Here is a 21,076-nt window from a genome sequence, read left to right on the forward strand (position 1 = left end):
GGTGAACTTCATGGAATCGTTTGGATCGCAGGTTAGCAACAAGTTGTACAAGAAGTAGGTGTCGACGACGCTGTTGCTCAAAACGGAGGACAACACATTAGGAATGCACACTTTCCGGAACACTCCGTGCAGATATTTCAAAACCGACGCGTTTGTTTTATCAGCTGTATCAGACTGTCCTAGAGGTGGTCCACGATCTTGTACGACGTGAAGTGTTGACCTTCTTTGGCCCAACCGCCCAAAGCTGGAAGCAAAACCTTGAGTTCGTCGAAGAAACCGTCCTGAAAACAACAATCAACCACTCTCCTATTGGAAAAAGTGAACAACAACCTCTGTTATGGTCACGTCGTTGAAGTACGTTAAGTAGAGGGCGTTGGGGTCGTTAGACTCGCCTAAGTAGCTGCAGAAAACATTGAAAACATTTTTTATCGACGAAGACGGAAGGATCGAGGAGGAGTTGTAGACGTCGCCGAGTAAGACCTTCTTCAAGTCGCTGTTTTAGCACCTGGTGCAGCAGAAAGAGACGTTGATCCACCTGGCGACCTCGAAACAAGCTCCACGTTCGTCGGGTCGCGCCAAGCAAACCGCTCTGGTCGCTATCTCCTTCGCCAGTTGCAAACCCTTGCAGAAGAGTTCACCGTCAACGGTGTGGTTCGACTCAGAGAAGACTTCACTGTCTTCAAACCCTGAACAAGTGCAACCAGCTGCAATCTGTAACTGCCCAGATACTTGAGCAGGAGCACTGCCGTCAAATACATGTTCTTCACCGAAGATTCCTAATCGTAGGTCAGCAACGCACTCCTGAATATAACGTCGTAGTCTCCGGTTTTCTTCCACAATTTCAACATGACATCTTCTTTGCGCAGACCCAGAGCGCGGGAGAATCTCTCGCAAGTCGAATGTGATTCATCTGCCGTCTGTCTCTTCGTCTCGAACTCGTAACGAACTCTTTCGGGGACCCCCCTCTTTACGCGACCGATCTCGAAGCTCGCGGACGTTCCTCATCAACTGCAACTTCGTTGAGAGTTCGGCGGAAATCCGTCGGGGCGTCCAGTGGCTTGAAAATAGCTCCTGCTGCCTAGTAATAAAAATTGTCAATCAACTTCTCGGATAGTTTCGCCTGTTTAGAAATCGTTCACAGGAAATGTGGCTGATCGGTCACCGGATCTAACTCCAACTGAATTTATCTGTGACTTACCTCGTTGCTTACGAGAACTTCGATGAACGTGGCCAACTCCCTCGCACAACTGGACACTTCCTCGGGGCCGTTGTCGTCCAACAATTGCATCACCCTCTCGCAACGCCTTCGCAAACATTAAACACATTTTTTAGATTTGCCAACTTACCCCTTCTTCATAAAATGGGTGATGAGCAACATGTTGATCGGGTGTCAGTATTTCTCGGCTATGCAGAGCTTGTAAGCGTCTTCGACGATGGTGGGCTCATTGCAGTCAATAATTCTGTTCAATATAAACTTCAAGTGGACACAGAATTGTGAGTGACGCAAAGAGGAACGTCGTCCACGTTGTCGATCCGTCTTTTCCTTAAATTGTAGGCGGCCTTCCTGAGCTGCACCGACACCGCGTCGAAAAGGCTCTTCACCGCCTCCAGCTTGACTCTCGTGGACCTCATGCAGTTCAGGATGGAGCCGACGAAGCTGATCCAGCCCTTCTCCACATATCCTGAGAGACAATCGAGCACATCTTTCCACCAACTTACCGTGATTTCCGTCAGTAGGATCTGGTTTGGGTCCACGTGATTCTCTACGATGTACTTCCGGACGAAGGAATCGAAAAAGGTGGTCGCATGGAACTATGTCGACGGTCAACAGAAACCGGACGACATTCTGGAGGCCCTAAAACTCTCTCTGTTTTCGCGCTCTTCGCTCGAGTACCACATTAGCATTAAGAAGTCCGTCATGGGGATGTTTTTTCCGTACTTGTCCTCGAGCATTTTTAGAGTGCGCAGAGTCGACTGAAGCGCGGACAAGTCGAGGAGGCTGTTGCGATACAGCTCACATTGCCTCTGAAAGGAGTGCCTCTGACGTCACTGCCATGGTCGAAGACACTTACAAGACAGTGAAGTCGACGATGAACTCTTCTACAAGGGTTTGCAACTGCCGAGGGAGATAGCGATCAGAGTTGTTTGCTTAACGCGACTCGACGAACTCGGAACTTGTCTCGAGGTCGCCAGGTGGGTCAACGTTTCTTTCTACTGCACCAGGGGTAAAAGGAGCAACTTAAAGAAGGTCTTATTCGGCGATGTCTTCAACTCCGCCTCGATCCTTTCCGGATTCCTGACATCCTCGTTGATAAAAACGTGTTCAATATTTTCTGCAGCTACTTAGGCGAGTCTAACAACCCCAACGCTCTCTACTTGACGTACTTCAACGACGTGACCATAACAGAGGTTGTTGTTCACTTTTTCCAATAGGAGAGCCGTTGATTGTTGTTTCCAGGACGGTTTCTTCGACGAACTCAAGGTTTTGCTTCCAGCTTTGGGCGGTTGGGCCAAAGGAAGTCAACACTTCACGTCGTACAAGATCGTGGACTCCCTCTAGAACAGTCGGATGCAGCTCTCCAAGCCGAACGCGTCGATTTTGAAATATCTGCACTGTGTAGTCCGAAAAGGGTGCATTCCTAATATGTTGTCCTCCGTTTTGAGCAACAGCGTCGTCGACACCTACTTCTTGTACAACTTGTTGCTAACGTGCGATCCCATCGATTCCATCAAGTTCACCTTGAACGGTCTCAGGATGTACAAGAGGTAGCCGAGTAAATTCCTGTGCATTAGCGAGACAAGGCTCAGATTACTGGAACACCACCGGCTCACGACGGGCAAGTCCGAAATAACGAACGTTGTTGTCACCGTCAAGTGGTGGAAGAAGTTTGAAATGAAGAAATTCGACTACGTCACGTTCTTCAGATTCAAGACGGACAACAGGTTCGTGTTTGTGCTGAAATCGGATTATATGTACTTGAAGCTGGCCAAGGAGTACTGCGAGGACCACGGTCTCGACCCAAACAGTTCGTACCGGTACTTATTGTTGAAGAAGCTGTTCCAGAACTGGAGGCGCAACTGGGACGTGGCAGGAGAAGCGTCTAGTGGTGAGGAGCGACGGAAGCGAGTTGACGGAGAAGTGCCGCGAGGTAATGAAAGTGATCGACAGGCAGCAGGTGTACAACACGCTGAAGATTGTGTTGGACACCGTCAATACCTACCACCACGGGGTTTTCATCGCGATACTCAACATCTTATCAGGGATCGCCCCCAAAGAGGACAACACAGCCGAGCTCTCTATGCTCTCCTTCTTCAAGAACTACCAGAGGATTAGCATGCCCGGCCACGTTGGGAACGGGAGCGTTGAAAAAGTATCGATGGTCTCACAAATCGAAGGAAAACACTTTTTTCAAATTGCGGCCATCGTAGTGCAGAACGTTATTGCTCTTCAAATCCAACATCGCCAATTTCGTCCGTCTACTAGCAGAAAAGGGTAGTGGAAAGACGCAATTTTCGCACTGAAATTGAATTCATGCACACGCTCCATTTTAAAATCGCCGTCAAATGGCATCCTGAAAACCTGTCCCGTTCTCCTGACAATTAAAAAAGAGCCGTCGGACGGGAACGCGGCTATGAATAATCTGTCGCCGGGATCGTCTCCGACGCACGACCTGAAACCACCCCTAAATTACATCGCACGTGACGGCGATGTGGAATGCATACTGGCTGAAAATGCAGTTGAATTCGTTGTTGCAGTCGAGTAAATGCGCCTTCTCGTTCTTCAAACAGATCAAGTGGTTGCGTCCTTCGGGTGTCGCGAAGAACGTGTCGATGATCGCCTCGAATATCGCATTGAAAGTGATGTCAGAACACTTCTTGTCTTTGAAGATTTTCATCGAAGCGTCTACGTTAAAGTAGAAGCGGCCGTTTTGCGCGAACGCCTTCATGTGGGGATTTGTTTTGCCCTAAAGAAAAGACTGAAACTTGAGCGACCAACGAGAGACACATACTTGGTCCTGTTCGAGGGTAGCCAGGGTCAAAGCTTCGTATAAGTTGATGATCTCGTCGGCGGGGTTGAATCCGTATTATTATTATTGCTCTCAAAGTCCAACATCACCAATTTCGTTGCCGTCGATCAGCAGGAAAGGATATTGGAAAGATGCAATTTCCTCACTGAAATTGAATTCATGCACACACTCCATTTTAAAATCGCTCTCAAATGGCATTCAGAGACAACAACGATCATGAGTCATTACATGACACGATCTTGTAAAATCTCAACAAGTGTTCTAGTTTAGGTTAGCTTTTTCTTATCTTTTTGTTCAGTTTAGGTAAAAAATTATTTATAACATGTAAATTAAACCAGTGTATAAGTTACATCTTTTGTGGGTACGTAGTTTTAGTCATTGTAGATCTGGAGGTCTTCAACGGGGGCGGCATATTCACGTTAAAATGACAGGTACTCGCACCCCCATTTGTCCTTACAAGAGAAACTTACTTGGTCCTGTTCGAGGGTAGCCAATGTCAAAGCTTCGTATAAGTTGATGATCTCGTCGGCGGGGTTGAATCCGTACTCGATAATGTGGAATTCGGTTATTTTTTTCTATAATTAATAGAAAACGAGCGATGACATAACTTCAAACTCGACCGTACGATTTCGCAGTTTACGAAAGTGTACCTATTTTTGATTAATACGTACGTTTCGATAAGTTCACGACTTTGATCACACAGAAGAAGAACTCATGGGTTCGAACTCTGATAGGATTCGATAAAGAAATTTTACAAATGTTAAAAAAGCGACCGAAAGAAGATAAGCGCACCAAATAAGTAAGAAGAAGTGCGCTTTGCACGCTGATAAACCGGGTGACCTCGTACGCATACAGGGATATTTTAAACTAGGGCTGCAAGAGGAATATGCTAGCTAATGCACCAAATGTATTGGGTGATTGAAAATGATTGTTGATAAATATGGTTGGGACGCCCTTAAGGCCTGATTTCAAGTTGACCTGCGACGGTCACACTTGTTGTTGTCAAAAATTAAATTTGTACACAATGTTATTCAATGTTATTATTATAATTGTTATCAGATTCATCACTCTTTTAAACAATTACACAGGCCTGCAAAATTTGATTTATAAAAACCTGTTTTGGCTTTAATAAGATTTTTAAGTCTTTTTTAGGATGCTGATTTCAGATATGAACTTAATTTTTCTTTGTCACGTAAGAGTGTTTTGGAAAAAAAAATGTTAAAATACGACATACACCTAAATAAATTTTGATTTAAAATCGGCAATATACTCGTACTATTGCACAAACTCCGTTATATTTATTTGTTGTTTCTTGAACATTGAGATAAATTTAAAGGGTCTTTTGTCTACATTTCAAATTTTTTTGTAAATATTTATTTCGACAAGGTTTCTTTGTACAAATACCATTGACAATAAAACTATAAAACATGAATTTAAAATTGCAGCAAACATTTTTTTAGTCAAAAAACTTGAGTAGTGAGGATAGATGCAAAATTTTTGTTCTAGCTCAGTTTTAACGTCCAAAAAGTCTACTCTCTCCTTGTTCCAGATTCAAATAAACGACAAGCAAAAAAATTTTTTCTTTGAAAACTGGACGTGCTGGAATTTTTTAAATATTTTTGTGTGCAACCGTACGCGAAATGAGTACTTCGCGTGCGTACAACAGGCCGCGAAATTGAATTTCGCAGCCGTTGCCTTGACGACGGCCGTAAAAGTAAAAGTCATTTCTATATTTATTTATTATTACAACATATCTATCTGTATATTTCCGCTGTAATCTTACAAAATCTGGATTGGTTACAGTAAAAGTTTGATTTTGTCTCAGGAACGGCCACTATTAGTACAGAATTTTCATCCGGTTTGAAATTTCCGCCAATTTCAAATGACACAGCCGCAGGAGGTTGAGGAGTCGATGAGAAAGATCCCCATTATCGATCTATCATCTATATATGAAACATACACATGTGAATTAGGTTAATTTTGGTTAATTTTTCACCGATCATCCTGAATGTTATCAACAGACATTTTGGTTTATTTGTGTCTTTGCACGGCTCCTGATATTTCCACGATTAAAATAACCTAAAAAGGAGCAGATGATACAACCTAGCATAACAGAACTTAACATTTACCTTCCACAATAAATAAATTTTAATAAAGTGCGTCTATCGATATTTTAAAACGACCTTTTGCTTCCTTCAGTGGTTTATTGCCCGCTAACAAAGATTGTCGTAAAAGTGGTGAGTAACCGATCCTCAATAATCCGCAGGTACCATCGATAGTTTTTGTTACAGGGTAGGTAAATAATCCCCTAGTAATGAGACCATCATAAACGACCCAAAATGTTAACTAGTGTTTAAAAAGTCGTTTCAAAATATCGATAGACCGACTTTAAATAGGTAAGCCAGTACAACATTATCCGACACGGTTTTCACATTCTTCTTGTTACATCAGTCTCAAAGTCACTGTAACATTTTTCATATTGCCGTTTCGATTTTTCAGGTTTCAAATGCGACACTGCACAATTTATAATATTTTTTTAACTTTGGATGAGTACACGGAACTGAAACATCGTAATTTTCTTCGGATATTTTTGCAATTTTTCTCAAAGTGAATTGTTTTATTTATGTCGTTTCCATAGCGACATGGCGACATGTAGGCCGACTTTATTTTTATTGACAGTGAAGGAAATTTTACTTGTTCATTTTATACTTAATTACAAATTTTTGGGTTGCACACAAAATGTTGTGTACACCTTGGCTACGAAATCCTTTGACGACATCGAGATTGTCTTGTCTCGCCCGCAAAGCGGCCTTGACGACAATTTTTCTCTCGGTTCGTCAAAGTACGATTTCGCATCCTTGATATACAAATAACTATTGCCGTCATCAGCATCCAAAAGTCCATCATATTTACTTTTTGATTTTGAGACAGGTTTTTCATTGTTGACCTGTGATATTATTCTATGAATTTGCACCCGCCACTGTGCTTTATCATACACTTTTTCATGTTAATGACGTAATAATATTCAAAGAATGAAGAAAACGTACGTATCCCATATAACTATACGTCGTATAAAAATTATTATTAAAAAGCTGGAGACCTACAGTCTTTAACCGATACATAAAATGCAACGAACAGTTTGTGAATGAATAGTGAACATTTTATTTCAACAAAATGAAACGTGCTTACTTCTTATTCTTTTCCACAAATACCCTTCTGATTTCTCTTACAATAAATTGCGATGGTAAGAGTGACCATTTAATTAAATAAAATTCATTTCTGTGTCTGGAGACACAGATTTAAAAGTCATAAAAGAATTTCAAAATTTAGCACCAGTTATTAAAATTTGTGACCCAGGAAGGTTATTTCTTTTAGGCTCTCCAATCTTTGACCAAGGTTTCAAAAACACTGTCGAAAAAACTATAATTACAGTTGAAAATCTTTTAAACAAAGCTGAACTTCTTAGCAGACACGTGGCTTATAATCCAGAACTGTCTTTTCATACCAAAATTTAATTTTTTATTAAGAACAACTCCATTTTGGAAATTTTCTAATTATGTTAATTCAATTGATTCTTCTCTAAAGTCTTCTTTAGAAAGAATCCCTACTTAATTTACGTTTAACTGATTTACAATGGTGTCAGTCCACTTTACCTCCCTGCTTTCCTATCTTCAATTTATGATGTTAAAAAGCTTGTTTCTCTATTACTAAATTCAAAGGATAATGATGAAGCTTTAGTAGTCTGGGATGTAGAAAATGAGAACAAAATACCAACAATCCCATAATTTCAGAAGAATTGGGATAATATCTGTCATAGTATGTAGATAATGTAAATAGTGGGGAGTTAATAAAAAGACAGTAATGACTGGGCACTGGTAGCGAGTGATTGCTCACGCTCCCGATTCCTGACCCTATCCCAACACAACATGGTGCAGTCGGTAGGATTTTTGTTTCGTCGTTCGGCATTTTAATTCTACTAAGAGCATCTGATGTACATTTTCCTATTTCACGAGCAAAAAATGAACAATTTCGTATTGAAACTCGGAAAGATGAGGGTTTACAAATAGTTTCGAGGTACATTAAAGAAGGGTGGCCTAATTCTAAAGCAAAGTGTAGGTTAGAGTCACAAGCGTATTTTGGTGTGAGATCAGAAATGGTAATTATCGATAATTTAGTCTATAGAGGAAATTGTTTGGTTGTACCAGAAACTTTAAGGAAAGAAATGTTAGATCTTATTCATTTGAGTCATTTAGGAGTTACCAAGTGTATTTTAAAGGCTAGACAAGTACTCTATTGGCCGGGCATGAGCCGTGATATTGAAAATAGAGTAATGTCATGCGAGGTATGTCGAAAATATTCCCGAAATAATTTTAAGGAACCACTCAAACCACACGAGGTGCCAGAGTATCCTTGGCAAAAGATCGGATGTGACTTGTTTGAATATAACGGAAATAAATTCCTAATCACTATTGATTATTTTTCTAAATACGTAGAGGTGTTTAAAGTCAATAATATAACGGCAGAGACAGTGATTCGTGTTTTAAAAAATATTTTTTCTTCCAACGTCCGTAAATTATGACATTATCCTGCTGCATTGATAATGCTAAAGTGTCACTTCATTGTCATGGCATCTAACGAGCTGACGAGCGGCAGATAAAGTTATTATCTCCGCTGAGAGCGGCAGAAAAAGTTATTATCTCCGCTGAGGGCGTCCGTGAAGTTATTATCTCCGCTGATGAGCGGCAGTAAAGTAAACTAGCTAAATCATTTGAAATTCCTACCTGGTTTCTTAACATGTCTTAAATAATTTGTTATGAAGGTTTGAAGAAAAAATAGTATATGTTATTCGGAGCAAAAATGGTTTTATGTGCTTTGGCTGGTTTGTCTGCCTCACTGCGTTCGGCAGCCAATCTACCAGCCGCAGCACCTAAAACTTCATTTTTGCTCCTCATAACATAATATACTATTTGGGAGATTGGGAATTCCACAAACCTTAGTATCTGATAATGGTACGCAATATGCAGGATTTTTGTTCGAAGAGTTTGCTAAAAAGTGGAATTTTCAACATGTCACATCTAGTCCTCAATATCCGAAATCAAACGGAATGGTCGAAAGGGCCATTCAAACTGTTAAGAATATTATTAAAAAATGTATAGAGTCAAGAACAGAATTAGAACTTGCTTTGTTAGATTATAGAAACACCCCTGTAGATTACTGTGTTTTGTCGCCGTGCGAACTATTTTTTAATAGAAAGTTAAGAACGCTGATACCTATCCAAAGTAAGTTATTACTTCCAAAGAATATTGATTTAAAAAAACAACGTCAAATGTTAGTACGGAGGCAAAGTAAACAAAAGATGTATTATGACAAGTCTGTTAAGTTTTTAAAACCTTTAAAGGCAAATGATAAAGTGTACATCAGGAAAGACGATATTTGGGTAATCGGACATGTAGTTAGAAAATTTAATGATAGATCCTATTTAGTTAAGGAGGATGGTAGTGATGTAATTTTACGAAGGAATAGATATTTTCTTAAACCTTATTTTGTAAACAATTCTGGATATATTTCTGATTCTGAAAATGAGTCAAATCTTCGCAATGAGGAAGATGAAGCACATGAGGAATCACATGATAGGATTAAGGAGGATGTAATAGAATTAAGCAGTGATAATTTTAGTGCGAGTGATAAGGAAGACAACGAAGTAAGCGAGACTGAGCAAGATAAAATTGCTTCCTCATCACACACACGAAGAACCATTTATGTTTCTAAGTTTGGACGAAAAGTTAGACGTCCAGAAAAATTGTAATTTTTTTGAAAAGGGGAAGATGTCATAGTATGTAGATAATGTAAATAGTGGGGAGTTAATAAAAAGACAGTAATGACTGGACACTGGTAGCGAGTGATTGCTCACGCTCTCGATTCCTGACCCTATCCCAAGACATAACAATATCAATATTAAACGAATAATTGCCAATGACTTAATCTTTAATTCACCTAGAGACTTGGCTCGTTTAAAGGCTTTGCAATGCAGAGAATCAGGATCTTGGTTACATGCAATACCTTTTCCTAATATTGGTATTCTTTTAGATAACACTTCCTACCAAGTTTGTATTGGTTTAAGATTGTGTTGTAATCTTTGTACACCTCATATTTGCAAATGCAATGCAAAAGTTGACGAAATTGGTATCCACGGTCTAAGTTGTTCAAAAAGCAGTGGTAGATTTTACAGACACACTGAAATTAATTCTATTATCAACCGGTCTTTGACTTCTATTCATGTTAATTCAACTTTAGAACCAAACGGACTGTCTAGAGATGATGGAAAACGCCCAGATGGGATGACTTTAGTACCATGGATTAAAGGTTAACCTTTAGTTTGGGACGTTACTATTGTTGATACACTAGCAGACAGTTACATTTTGAAAACTTCTGAAGTTTCAGGTTTTGCCGCTGAAATGGCTTGCAAACACAAACATAGCAAATATAGTTCAATTATTTCGTCAAATTACTTACTTAAAGGTTTAGCCTTTAAAACCTTAGGCCCTTGGTGCAAAGAAGCCATCGAGTTACCTTTTATTAGTTATTATTCTTAGTTAAAGTTGAAAGTACGAATATGTAAAATGTAAAAAATTTATTCAATACATTATTTTGACTGTTTAACTACAATTAAGACAATACTCTTATTACTATTACACTAAATACCAAAGATTTCTCACAGCAACGGAGAGCTCTAAATATTTATTAACTTTTGTGTTATATGTCTGTGTTATATTGTGTGAATTTGGAACAGCTATATCTAAAAGATATGCTTGCATTTGTTGTTTATTTAAAATAATAATGTCTGGTCTGTTATGGTGATATGAATGCCAGTTAAAACTGTGCGATTAAAATACAGGGTCATTATAAATGTTTGTAACAACTAGTGGGCGTAGCGGTGCACCTAAAGCATAGCGCACAGCCACCTACGATGGGACAATAATTTATAATGACCCTGTATAATTTGTAATTGTCATTTTCCAAACAACTTTCTGGTTTATAAATATAATGTGGTTGTGTATCTTAATAAGTTGAATTTAACTGCTAAATTCATGTGTATAATCTTTGCGAATATATCATGACGTTTCTTATATTCGCTTTGAGCCAAAACGGTGCAAGAAGAAATGATGTGTTCAATGGTTTCCCCTTCATTTCCGCAAATCCTACATTTATCAATGATCGATTGCAAACCGCATATGTGATTTTTATAATTTCTTGTATTTATAACTCGATCTTGTATTGCACCCTCAGTCTCAGAGTGAATATTTGATTTTTTAAGCCATGCATGAGAAGCCTGAATATCAATTTCAATGGAACAGCATATGTATTAACTGCTTTAATTAAATTATTACCGTTTAATTTTGATTTTAAAATAGATTTGATTCTGAAATAAAATTGTTTTTCTACATTTTCTTTTATAATTGAATGTTGAATATGATTTAATTGATTAATACCTAAATATTTCTAAAATTCTCCTTTATTTAAATTTTTAATGATTTCTCCTTCTTTAGTTATATATTCTAAATTTCATTACTTTGGGAACATTTATCATTAGAAAAATAACAAAAATAGAATGATTACAAACATTTAAAAGTTTCATGATTGCTTCTTCTTCCCAAGATGGGATTGGTGCTCCTACACATAATATAAAATAAAAATACATTATTCTTTACACTGTTACACCAAAATTTATTTAGAAATTTATAAATTATTAAAGTATCACTCTATCTAAACGATTAAAATAATATGCGAGTTAAAGAAATCAGACTGATTCTGTGGGACTCTGGAATTGCGAGAGGGCGTGAATCGGATTCTGCACCTTCTTTTGCGACCCTTTGCGCACTTTGGCTCCAACTTCTTCCGGCTTTTCGGTCAGCAGGCACATCCGGTGCTTGCTTGTACAGCATGCAAGCAGAAGGAAAATGGCATGGCAGTGCTAAAATCATTGATATCATTATTATTATTAAACCTAATCATTATTATTATACATCCTTACAGAATTGCAATAGAATTTAATCCTAAACCTTTGTTTCGCCGGTCCGAATGTAAGTAGAATGTTGTAACAAATTAATTAGTATCACTCTATCTAAACGATTAAAATAATATGCGAGTTAAAGAAATCAGACTGATTCTGTGGGACTCTGGAATTCCGAGAGGGCATGAATCGGATTCTGCACCTTTTTTGCGACCCTTTGAGCATTTTGGCTCGAACTTCTTCCGACTTTTCGGGCCTCACCAGCGGCTTTTTCTCCGGAGCTTTCATCTTCCAGACCACGATTGGAGAAGATATAGTTCCTTGTCGCGGATATTTCGTTGACGCCACGTAAGACGCTTTGACCGTCAGGACGACAGCGTTCATGAGATTCTTTGCTGCCAGAATGAGAGACGTCGAGACCGGAAACGATCAGTTCTCCGCTGATGTTCTGCACGTCTGCCTTCATTTTAGAAGTGATGTTCATCTGATGACAGTACAGAGCGATCCGCTGCAAGTAGGTAAGCCAACAGATCTTTTTTAGTTCTGGACATTGTTCCGTTATTTGTGTGGTCAACTTGTCCAGTTTAGTCCCCGCTTCGGAGATCTTCTTAGCCGCTTTTATCACGTCCATGGTCGTCTTGAGCGGACCACGATCCCGAGTGATATCCGTCATTTCCATCATAATCATGCACATGTGTTTCGCCAACACTATAATATCATTCCCTGTGTCGTCCCATTTGGCAACCTCGCGGTCAAATTTGAGCTTCTCGCTTCGGAAATATTCCACTTGCTGAAGAATCTTTTGCTTATCTTCTTCAGGCATTTTACCCATAGCTTCCCTAGCAGTAGTGATTCCACTAATATCCAGATACTCATCGACTCCGTGTTCGCCTGTATGAGCGCTAGATTTGCTACGAGTCTCAAGAGTATAGTTTTCATCGAGTTCGACATCTTCAGGATCTAAGTCTTCATCAGCTCTATTCACAGCACATTTTGTTATACCTAATCATTATTACTATACATACTTACAGAATTGTTTATTCTGAACCATTCCGTTTATTGGAATAGCACTGTTTTTGGACGTGTGCATTAGAGTCATTCAACAGTGTTCTTGATGTTGTCTTCTCAATTTTAAGTTTGCTAACTCCACCTGTAGTTCATCTAATTTTGCCAAGATGTTACTTTTACTTAAATTTTGTTCTGCATAAAAGATATTAGTTGAAGGTTGTTGATAGTAATCCATTTCTCAACGAAGGTGAATTCTGCATATCTCTAAACATTTCACTAGTGAATTCAGTTAACAATTTTGAATTTGCTGAATTCATCATTACAGAATTGGAATTAGTAAGATGACTATCTTCTGCAGGATTTTGACTATTTTCATCTAATTCTAGCACATTAATATGAGCATCTTCTTCTTCCGAATCACTAACAGCACCTCCAAATATATCATGTTCTGCAACATTTTAATTTGGAGCTTCAGCAGGTTCTTTTTTAACAACAGTGCCCTTATTAATTTTATTTTCATCATCTTCATTAATTACTTCCCACTTAACACTGCGGGTTCCGTGATCTTCTCGCGATCTCCGGCGCTCACAAGAGAGCATCAACGCCGCCCACTTGGCAGACGGTGACTTTGTTACGTTGATTGTTGCACGTCAGATTGGATAGGATTCCTGAGGCGCAAGTGACCACGTGAACGTCTTGGGAGTTTAGGACTTGCACTAGCGAACTGAGCAAGCCTTCTAAACCGTCAACTTTGGTTGCAGCGTCGGATAAATTACGTAAAGTCCACAGACAGTTCTGGACCAGTCGACCGCTTGGATTGGCCAAGTGCATGGCGAGGGTCTGCATTTCTCCCGCCTCTATGATTGCGGGCTTGTTGCTGGGACAAACCGACAAAACCTGGAAGGGAGGTAAATAAAATGAAAAACATCTACAAATTGAAAATGTATTTGAGTAATTGCTTACTTTCAACACACGTGAGGTAGTCCACAGTAGTCGTAATCGTAAGACCTCATGATTCTGACGAATTCTATTGGTCCTTGTGGCGCGAAGATGATTAATTTACTTTCTTGATTACCGTACGCCAAAATCTGTAAGCAATTGGTGACAATTCTGGACCAGTCGGCCGCTCGGATTGCCCAAGTGCATGGCGAGGGCCTGCATTCCTCCCGCTTCTTTTTCTTACATTTTTTGCTGGAGGTGTAATTCCATGAGGTATTAAATACTTGTTTTCAACTTTATTTGGATCCTTTCTTTTAGATTTTTGAGGAGAATCTTCATCAGTGGTTGCCTGATCATCTTCTTCTTTGCAAACTAACATTTGACATATATCAGCAGTTTTATAAATACCTTTATAGTCAATGGTTTTAAGAGATTCAACAATAGTAGGTAAATCCATTACTTTAGCTGGTAAAAGCCAGTGATCAACCCGTACTTCTCCATGTCGCATATCATTTTCAATTTTAATTGAAAGTCTATCTTTCAATGTGCTATTGTTCCTAATTGCTTCACTCAACACTCGACTAGGCTCTTCCGGTAAACGCAAAATAAACTGCGATTCGAGTTCAGCGGGGGAATCAGCTTCGTGTCCTTTATACATCCCTGAAATGAAAATTTCATAAATGGTTAAGATGATCAATAATTTCATAAGTAATCTTTACCTAAATATCTAAATTCAAGAGTATTTATACATAAATATTCTAAAAGCATTTAAATTCTATTCTTTGCAATTTTTTCAGTTTTATACCAAAAATAATAAAACTATCCCTCCGCCACAGAACGTGTAATAAATATTGCGTTTATTATTGTTTTCCATAGTATACTTGATTTTTTTCGAACAAAAAATTTCCAATAATGCTATTTTATTTATTTATTTATTTATTCTAACATGTGGCATATTGTTGGATTCAGAAAAATAATCTCTTTCAAAATCAGAATAAAAAAAATATACCAAGCTATTTGAAAAAACAAAGTTGATTATCATCTGACCTTGAATGACTTTTTGAAAAAAAAATTATCTACATCGTGCCTATAGTGTTTTAAAAATTATAACTGAACTTCTGAACGCAAACGGGGTTAAGTTTGATAGATCTGTACGCCGCTGGACTCAAAACTCCCATAAAAATTTGAACATGGACTCGTCCGACGAAAACACGTTCGTACGCATTATGTACTTCTTAGATGAAATGGTCTCTAATAATGAAGATTTACGGCTATGAGCAGTTCATTCCAGGAGGGACAAACAATCTGCATTTTGCCGATATTCGGCATCCCTTTTTAGTAACTAGCAGGTACTTAGATAAACTTACAGTATCGTAAATCTTCATTATTATAATCTTTACAATCTACCCATTGCAAGTGAAGAAGCTAAAATTCCAATTTCTCGTTCGCAAACTATACAATAATTTCAATAATAGTAGAAATTCTACCAAGCATTCCAAAGGAAAATATAAATTTTGTTTTGAAGAATATCTCTGCTTCAATCTTTCGGGAAATCCACTAATTCATTGTCCTGTTCATGTAAGAGATTTTGTATTAAATTTTTCCGGAAATAGTAAAAAAGACGAAATTTACAAATTTTAGAATTTTTTTTACAAATTCCATAAAAATCAAGTTTGTCAATTTTGTTGGAAACTATAATTACAAAGTATTTTGCGTCTTGTAAAGTCTTTAGACACTACTAGTCCTGAAAATTCAATTTTCCTGCGCGTAAACAAGCAGGAAAATGTTGTTTCCAAGACGATTTCCGCAAAATAACTATTATATAGGTATTTTTGGCAGCCGATAATTAAATTTTATCGTCGCGTATAAAATATATCCACATTTTTGTACAGCATTGTGTTTTATGCCTATCGGAGAAACCACGTTAAAAAAAACGCGCCTCTTATTCTACCTCTATCGTGGTGTGGAAAAGAATAAATAACAAAGAATAACGAAGTAAGTATTTGGCTAAAAGTATAACTTGTATTCGAAGTAATAGCATTAGATTCGAAGTAATAGCCTCAGGTAGTAAAATGGAAATTAGTTCGGTGCCGAGAGAAGTCGGCCGGCCCCTTGGTCCCAGCTCAACTAATGGGTGTTATAAATCATGGGCTGCTGATATTGTTGGTTGCCATCATCACTCTTTCGTTTTTTATTTTGCCTTGTAAGTCAGAATTTAAGAGATTTTAAGAAAAACAAAGATTTATCTGCATTAGATTATACATTTATGATTACAATGAGCTACTTTAGAACTCAAACGAGTTAAAAATGAGACCGCTAGGAGCAATTTTGAAATTGCAATTGTTACGATTAATCGTAACGACCAATTTATTGCCTTCATCGAAAAATCAAGATCTCTCTGCACTTGATTATGTCAAAAGGAATCGATAGAACCGTCGAGCAGCTTTTCAACTTGAAATTTGAAGTTTTTAGGAGTAATTTGCGTTTACATTGGTTTAGTATAGGGTTACGATTTCGAGATGAGGCCCCTCAACATTTTAAACCACATAATTTGGGAGCTTCAAAATATGTGGATATGGGATTTGAATATCTACTAAACCTTGTGACTCACCCTGTATGTCTAGCCCCCTGCTCTGTCATACCTGTCGATCTGGTCCTCACAGTACTCTCTCTCGTCCAGCCACTCCAGATCCAGCCGCCATATGACGCACACCCCGTTCAATGAAGCCTTGATGTGCACCTGCGACAACAATTCTTTTCAGTTTGAGGTATTTGTAATAATACAATCAAATACTCACTTTCCTTTTACTTGGATTTTGCTACTGAACAGTTTTTTATTGACTTTATTAGAAGGGATTTTGCGTTGTCGTGAGTCTCGTAAAAGAAACTTAGCGTTCTAATAAGTCTCTAAATTCTGCAATTTCCAAACCTGCCATGTTGTCTGGGAGGTGCAATTCATTTTGGTTTATTCCTCGTCCTTTCGCTTGAAAGATAGTTAAGTTCCTGATGTATCCTAATTCAGGCAAAATAATTTTATTGGACCCATAAATCGAATAATTAATAACTTTTCCGTTGACCGCTTGTTAATTTCAATATTAATGAATTCTTTTGTCTAAATTATAGTGTATTAATGGACCTCATTAATACATTATTTTTCATTAATCAATCATTTTTGCGATTTTGACGTTTTAATTAAATTTTGATGTATAAACAACCTCGAACATGCATTGTTTGCACTTACCAACACTGCAGCAGGTTGTGCAGCAGGGTTTTCTATATTTTATAGCTCCATAACTGCACAATTACAAATTCACTTTTTCAAAAACCGACATTTTTGGTTATAATTCGCATGTCATATTTTTCAAAGGTAACTAGGTTTCCGTAGCAATCGTGATTTTTACGTGAAATTGAATGTGAATGGAGTTGACGTTTTCTGACACTCTTTGTGGAAAAGTGAATAGAAAGTGTTGAAAAATTTAAAAATGGCCTACCCTGAGGACAAAAAAAGAATGAAGGTATTTATAAGGTCTCATCTTTATGGAAAAAGATGAAATTGGTTTTGATTTGGCTTTAATTTCAAAATTTGTCACCAAAAAAAAAAAAGTTTGCGGTCAACGAAAATTTTTTGTAATCAACTCTTTTGTTAATGGGCGATTAATAATCTCAACTATTAAAGCCACTCACTCGCTACACTCGTTCGTGCTTTAAACAGTTTCGATTATTAATCGCCTTCATTAACAAACTAGTTTATTAAATAACTATTAATGAAAGGGAAATCATACGGCTCAGTGAGTTCAAAAAATTATTTACAATTATTATATCACTTTTAGTGGAGTAACGTTAGGTTTTTATTTCGGAACCGGTAGCAAAAGCTCGGATTTGAACGAAATTTTTTTAATGTGTTATAAATAAAACATATTAAAACCTTTATAGGTTAAAAATTGCCGCTCATTGTTTGTTTCATTAATTTATTGTTTATTTATAAGAACTGAAATTTTCCAGTTAGAAATCGTTATTTTCGCAAGAAAAATACTAGAGAACAATGTAGAATGACTTTGGGAAGAGTATATTGTTATATTGAAACTTGTTTGGAATTAATTGTATTTGGAAAAAAAAGAACAATAGGCAGATGTTCGGTAGCCCGGTGTTGACCGGCTCAGATAGAAACACGTTCAGTTTGTCTTCTAGAGTCGCATAGTTAGCATTTTTTGAAGAAAATATAAAATTATTTTTAATGGTTTTTGACAAAAAAGTGTTTAGTAATACCATGCGATCGAAAATAAAAAAAATCCAGAGGTCCGTGAGTAAAACGCTTCAGTTGGCAACACGTAAAAATGTAATTCAAATGTCATCAGATGTCATTACAATGGAGAACTGTCATTATTAATTACTGACTATTAAAATTGCTATTGCAATATGTACTAATCGTACCTCCAGCTACTTTGAAGATCAAACCCCGAGAGACCTCGGAGTACTTTCTCCGACAGCCATGCGACCATTATCTAATATTTGTCTTTCACAAGTGATTGATAGTAATCGGCAAGAATTTTCCATGCTTTAGATGCCATGAAACCGTGTGGTGGATTCTCTCCATTTCTGGCCAAAGTTCTCATTTTTGTGCCAGAGATAAACAGAAAATCTTCTTTTCTGGTCGGGTCAAAAAAGTCCATTTTTACAGTTTTGGTGTCGTAGGCCGCTACTCGGAACGTCTCCCTCGTGTAGGACAGCTTGATGTTGCAGCATTCTTCTGTGGAGTGGAACGTCGTCGTCCTTTGTCCACCTAAAAGATGCAGAAGCAAAACAGGTTTACGATATCCTCTGTCTTTTAGTTGTCTTCGCGTATCCGTCATTAATAGAGCATGTCCATTATGTATAGGATTTCTTAATTGAAATGCAAAGACAGCGAGCCTGGTGGATTCTCTCCATTTCTGGCCAAAGTTCTCATTTTTGTGCCAGAGATAAACAGAAAATCTTCTTTTCTGGTCGGATCAAAAAAGTCCACATACACAAGCCGATGGAAACAGAAATAGATCCCAAACCGGTTTTCCTTATTGATCAACTAAGAGTACCACAGTGGTATATTTGTACTGAAAGAAAAAATAAACAATTTGTACTTACTACCACTAAATATAAAAACTTACACGCATTCTTCTGTTACTATTCCTTGCTTATAACCGTGTTAATTGTAAATAAACGTCCATTTATTATTTACATTGTATCCAACTCTAGGATACTACCTTTTTACTGAAGATGAACATAGGTAATTTTCTTTTTTACTGTATAGCCTGTTAGTGAGTGACGTATAGTTTTGTGAAGCAAAGTATTCTTTTCCGTAGCTATAGCTACTGCTTTGTAAAATTTCTTCAAACTGAATCTCAGAATAAAAATCTACATCTTCGCAAATCGTCCTGTTGTTACTGCATTGTGGAACATGGTGTACAATAATCGATGTATCTGCAGTACGAGTAGTTGAGATTATTGAAGAGTTTAATGCTGTTGCTCATTGATAGTAATCGGCAAGAATTTTCCATGCTTTAGATGTCATGAAACCGTCTGGTGGATTCTCTCCATTTCTGGCCAAAGTTCTCATTTTTGTGCCAGAGATAAACAGAAAATCTTCTGTTCTGGTCGGATCAAAAAAGTCCATTTTTACATTTTTGGTGTTGTAGGCCGCTACTCGGAACGTCTCCCTCGTCTAGGACAGCTTGATGTTGCAGCATTCTTCTGTGGAGTGGAACGTCGTCGTCCTTTGTCCATCCACCTAAAAGATGCAGAAGCAAAACAGGTTTACGGTATCCTCTGTCTTTTAGTTGTCTTCGCGTATCCGTCATTAATAGAGCATGTCCATTATGTATAGGATTTCTTAATTGAAATAAATGCAAAGACAGCGAGCCTTAAGACTACCTACTCAACAATTTATTTCTCAAAATTACAGAGCTATTGCCAAATTCACAACCCCAGCCCCCAATAATTACAATTCCACTGCGACAAAACTAAATTATATCGCGCGTTCAAATGAAATCCTGGGCTCAGTAGGCGTTGGAAAAATTAAAGCGTTTAGAATAGTGTAAAGTTTGAATTTCCCGCCGTTTGACAAGAATGACATTTGTTTATGTTTAATCGGGACATAATTGAATATGATGATGATGACCCTGAGGAACAAGAGGAAAATTCTCAAGAGGAATTCCCGAATTCATAAATTCTGATGAATTCAGCTCATCTATACCGATCGATCCAGATCATTTGGATCCGTCTACGTTACAAAGAGATCAAAAAGAGTAAAACAGTAAACTTCTACTGCATCGTGAACTATGCCCACCGGGGACACTACGTAAAAAAAAACCGCACCCTATTGCTCTACCTCTGTGGTGGTGTGGAAAAGAATAAAAAGTACAAAAATAATAGAAATTCTCGATTTCTACACGCTGTAACTACGAAACTATTGATCTGACAAAAAAACATAAAGAACAAAAAATGTAGAGAATTGTAGGCTCTACATTTTCTATAATAACTTAGATAGACATACGAGTATCTCGCACGGATAATGAAATAATCGCACAAATTTTCCACCCCTATTCTCCAGTATGGCACGGCGAGCGGCAACCCCCCAAGGTCGCAAACTCGGCAATATTAATAATATGCCTAATAGAAGATACCTGCCAAGTCTAATCTTTTCTGTACATTTTGCAAGGTGGAGCCATTTTTATGTCTCTATTGACTGGACTATAACGCTTTGAGAGTCATAAAGACCTACGTATAAATTAAAAAAAATTGTGTAAAAGGTGAAAATGAAATTTTCTTTCGTGGAATTGTCATGCCGAATACAACTCGGTGGTACGAAATTACGGGAAATTTTGCTCCACATTTTACTCGTACATATTTGTTTCTTAGACAATTTGTCGTCGAAACAAATATTCGTATCATGAGATCGAAAATTTCCGGCAATTTCGTACCCTCTCGTTGTATGTATTAGTACTGAAAATCGCACGACACTTAAAAATAGCCAATAGAAAAACATAATTCGGTCTCGTTTCTATAACAATATAGCAATTTCCTGGAAATATTTTGCACCTAGCTAACCCAACATGAA

The 21,076-nt window shown here is 37.8% G+C and overlaps 2 protein-coding genes and 1 pseudogene across 2 annotated transcripts; all 3 read right to left on the minus strand.

Moving 5' to 3' along the window:
- Window positions 1-11,595: 11,595 nt before the first annotated feature.
- LOC138135087 (transcription initiation factor TFIID subunit 7-like) lies at window positions 11,596-18,335 on the minus strand. Its single transcript, XM_069053736.1, has 7 exons — window positions 17,228-18,335; window positions 16,785-16,999; window positions 16,598-16,726; window positions 14,111-14,646; window positions 13,660-13,944; window positions 12,061-13,499; window positions 11,596-12,000 (listed from the first exon to the last, which is right to left on the minus strand). The coding sequence occupies exons 4-6, from the start codon at window positions 14,642-14,644 to the stop codon at window positions 13,254-13,256; spliced, it is 1,065 nt and encodes a 354-aa protein (XP_068909837.1). The 5' UTR covers window positions 14,645-14,646; window positions 16,598-16,726; window positions 16,785-16,999; window positions 17,228-18,335; the 3' UTR covers window positions 11,596-12,000; window positions 12,061-13,253.
- LOC138135078 (catenin alpha-like) lies at window positions 11,827-13,090 on the minus strand. Its single transcript, XM_069053718.1, has 3 exons — window positions 13,069-13,090; window positions 12,191-13,005; window positions 11,827-12,000 (listed from the first exon to the last, which is right to left on the minus strand). Exons 1-3 carry the CDS (start codon window positions 13,088-13,090, stop codon window positions 11,827-11,829), a joined length of 1,011 nt encoding a protein of 336 aa, XP_068909819.1.
- Window positions 18,336-18,360: 25 nt separating the features above from the next.
- LOC138135089 (bifunctional 3'-phosphoadenosine 5'-phosphosulfate synthase 2 pseudogene) lies at window positions 18,361-19,133 on the minus strand (annotated as a pseudogene).
- Window positions 19,134-21,076: the final 1,943 nt, after the last annotated feature.

The sequence above is a fragment of the Tenebrio molitor genome, chromosome 7 (assembly GCF_963966145.1).
Source record: "Tenebrio molitor chromosome 7, icTenMoli1.1, whole genome shotgun sequence".
Classification (NCBI taxonomy): Eukaryota; Metazoa; Arthropoda; class Insecta; order Coleoptera; family Tenebrionidae; genus Tenebrio; species Tenebrio molitor.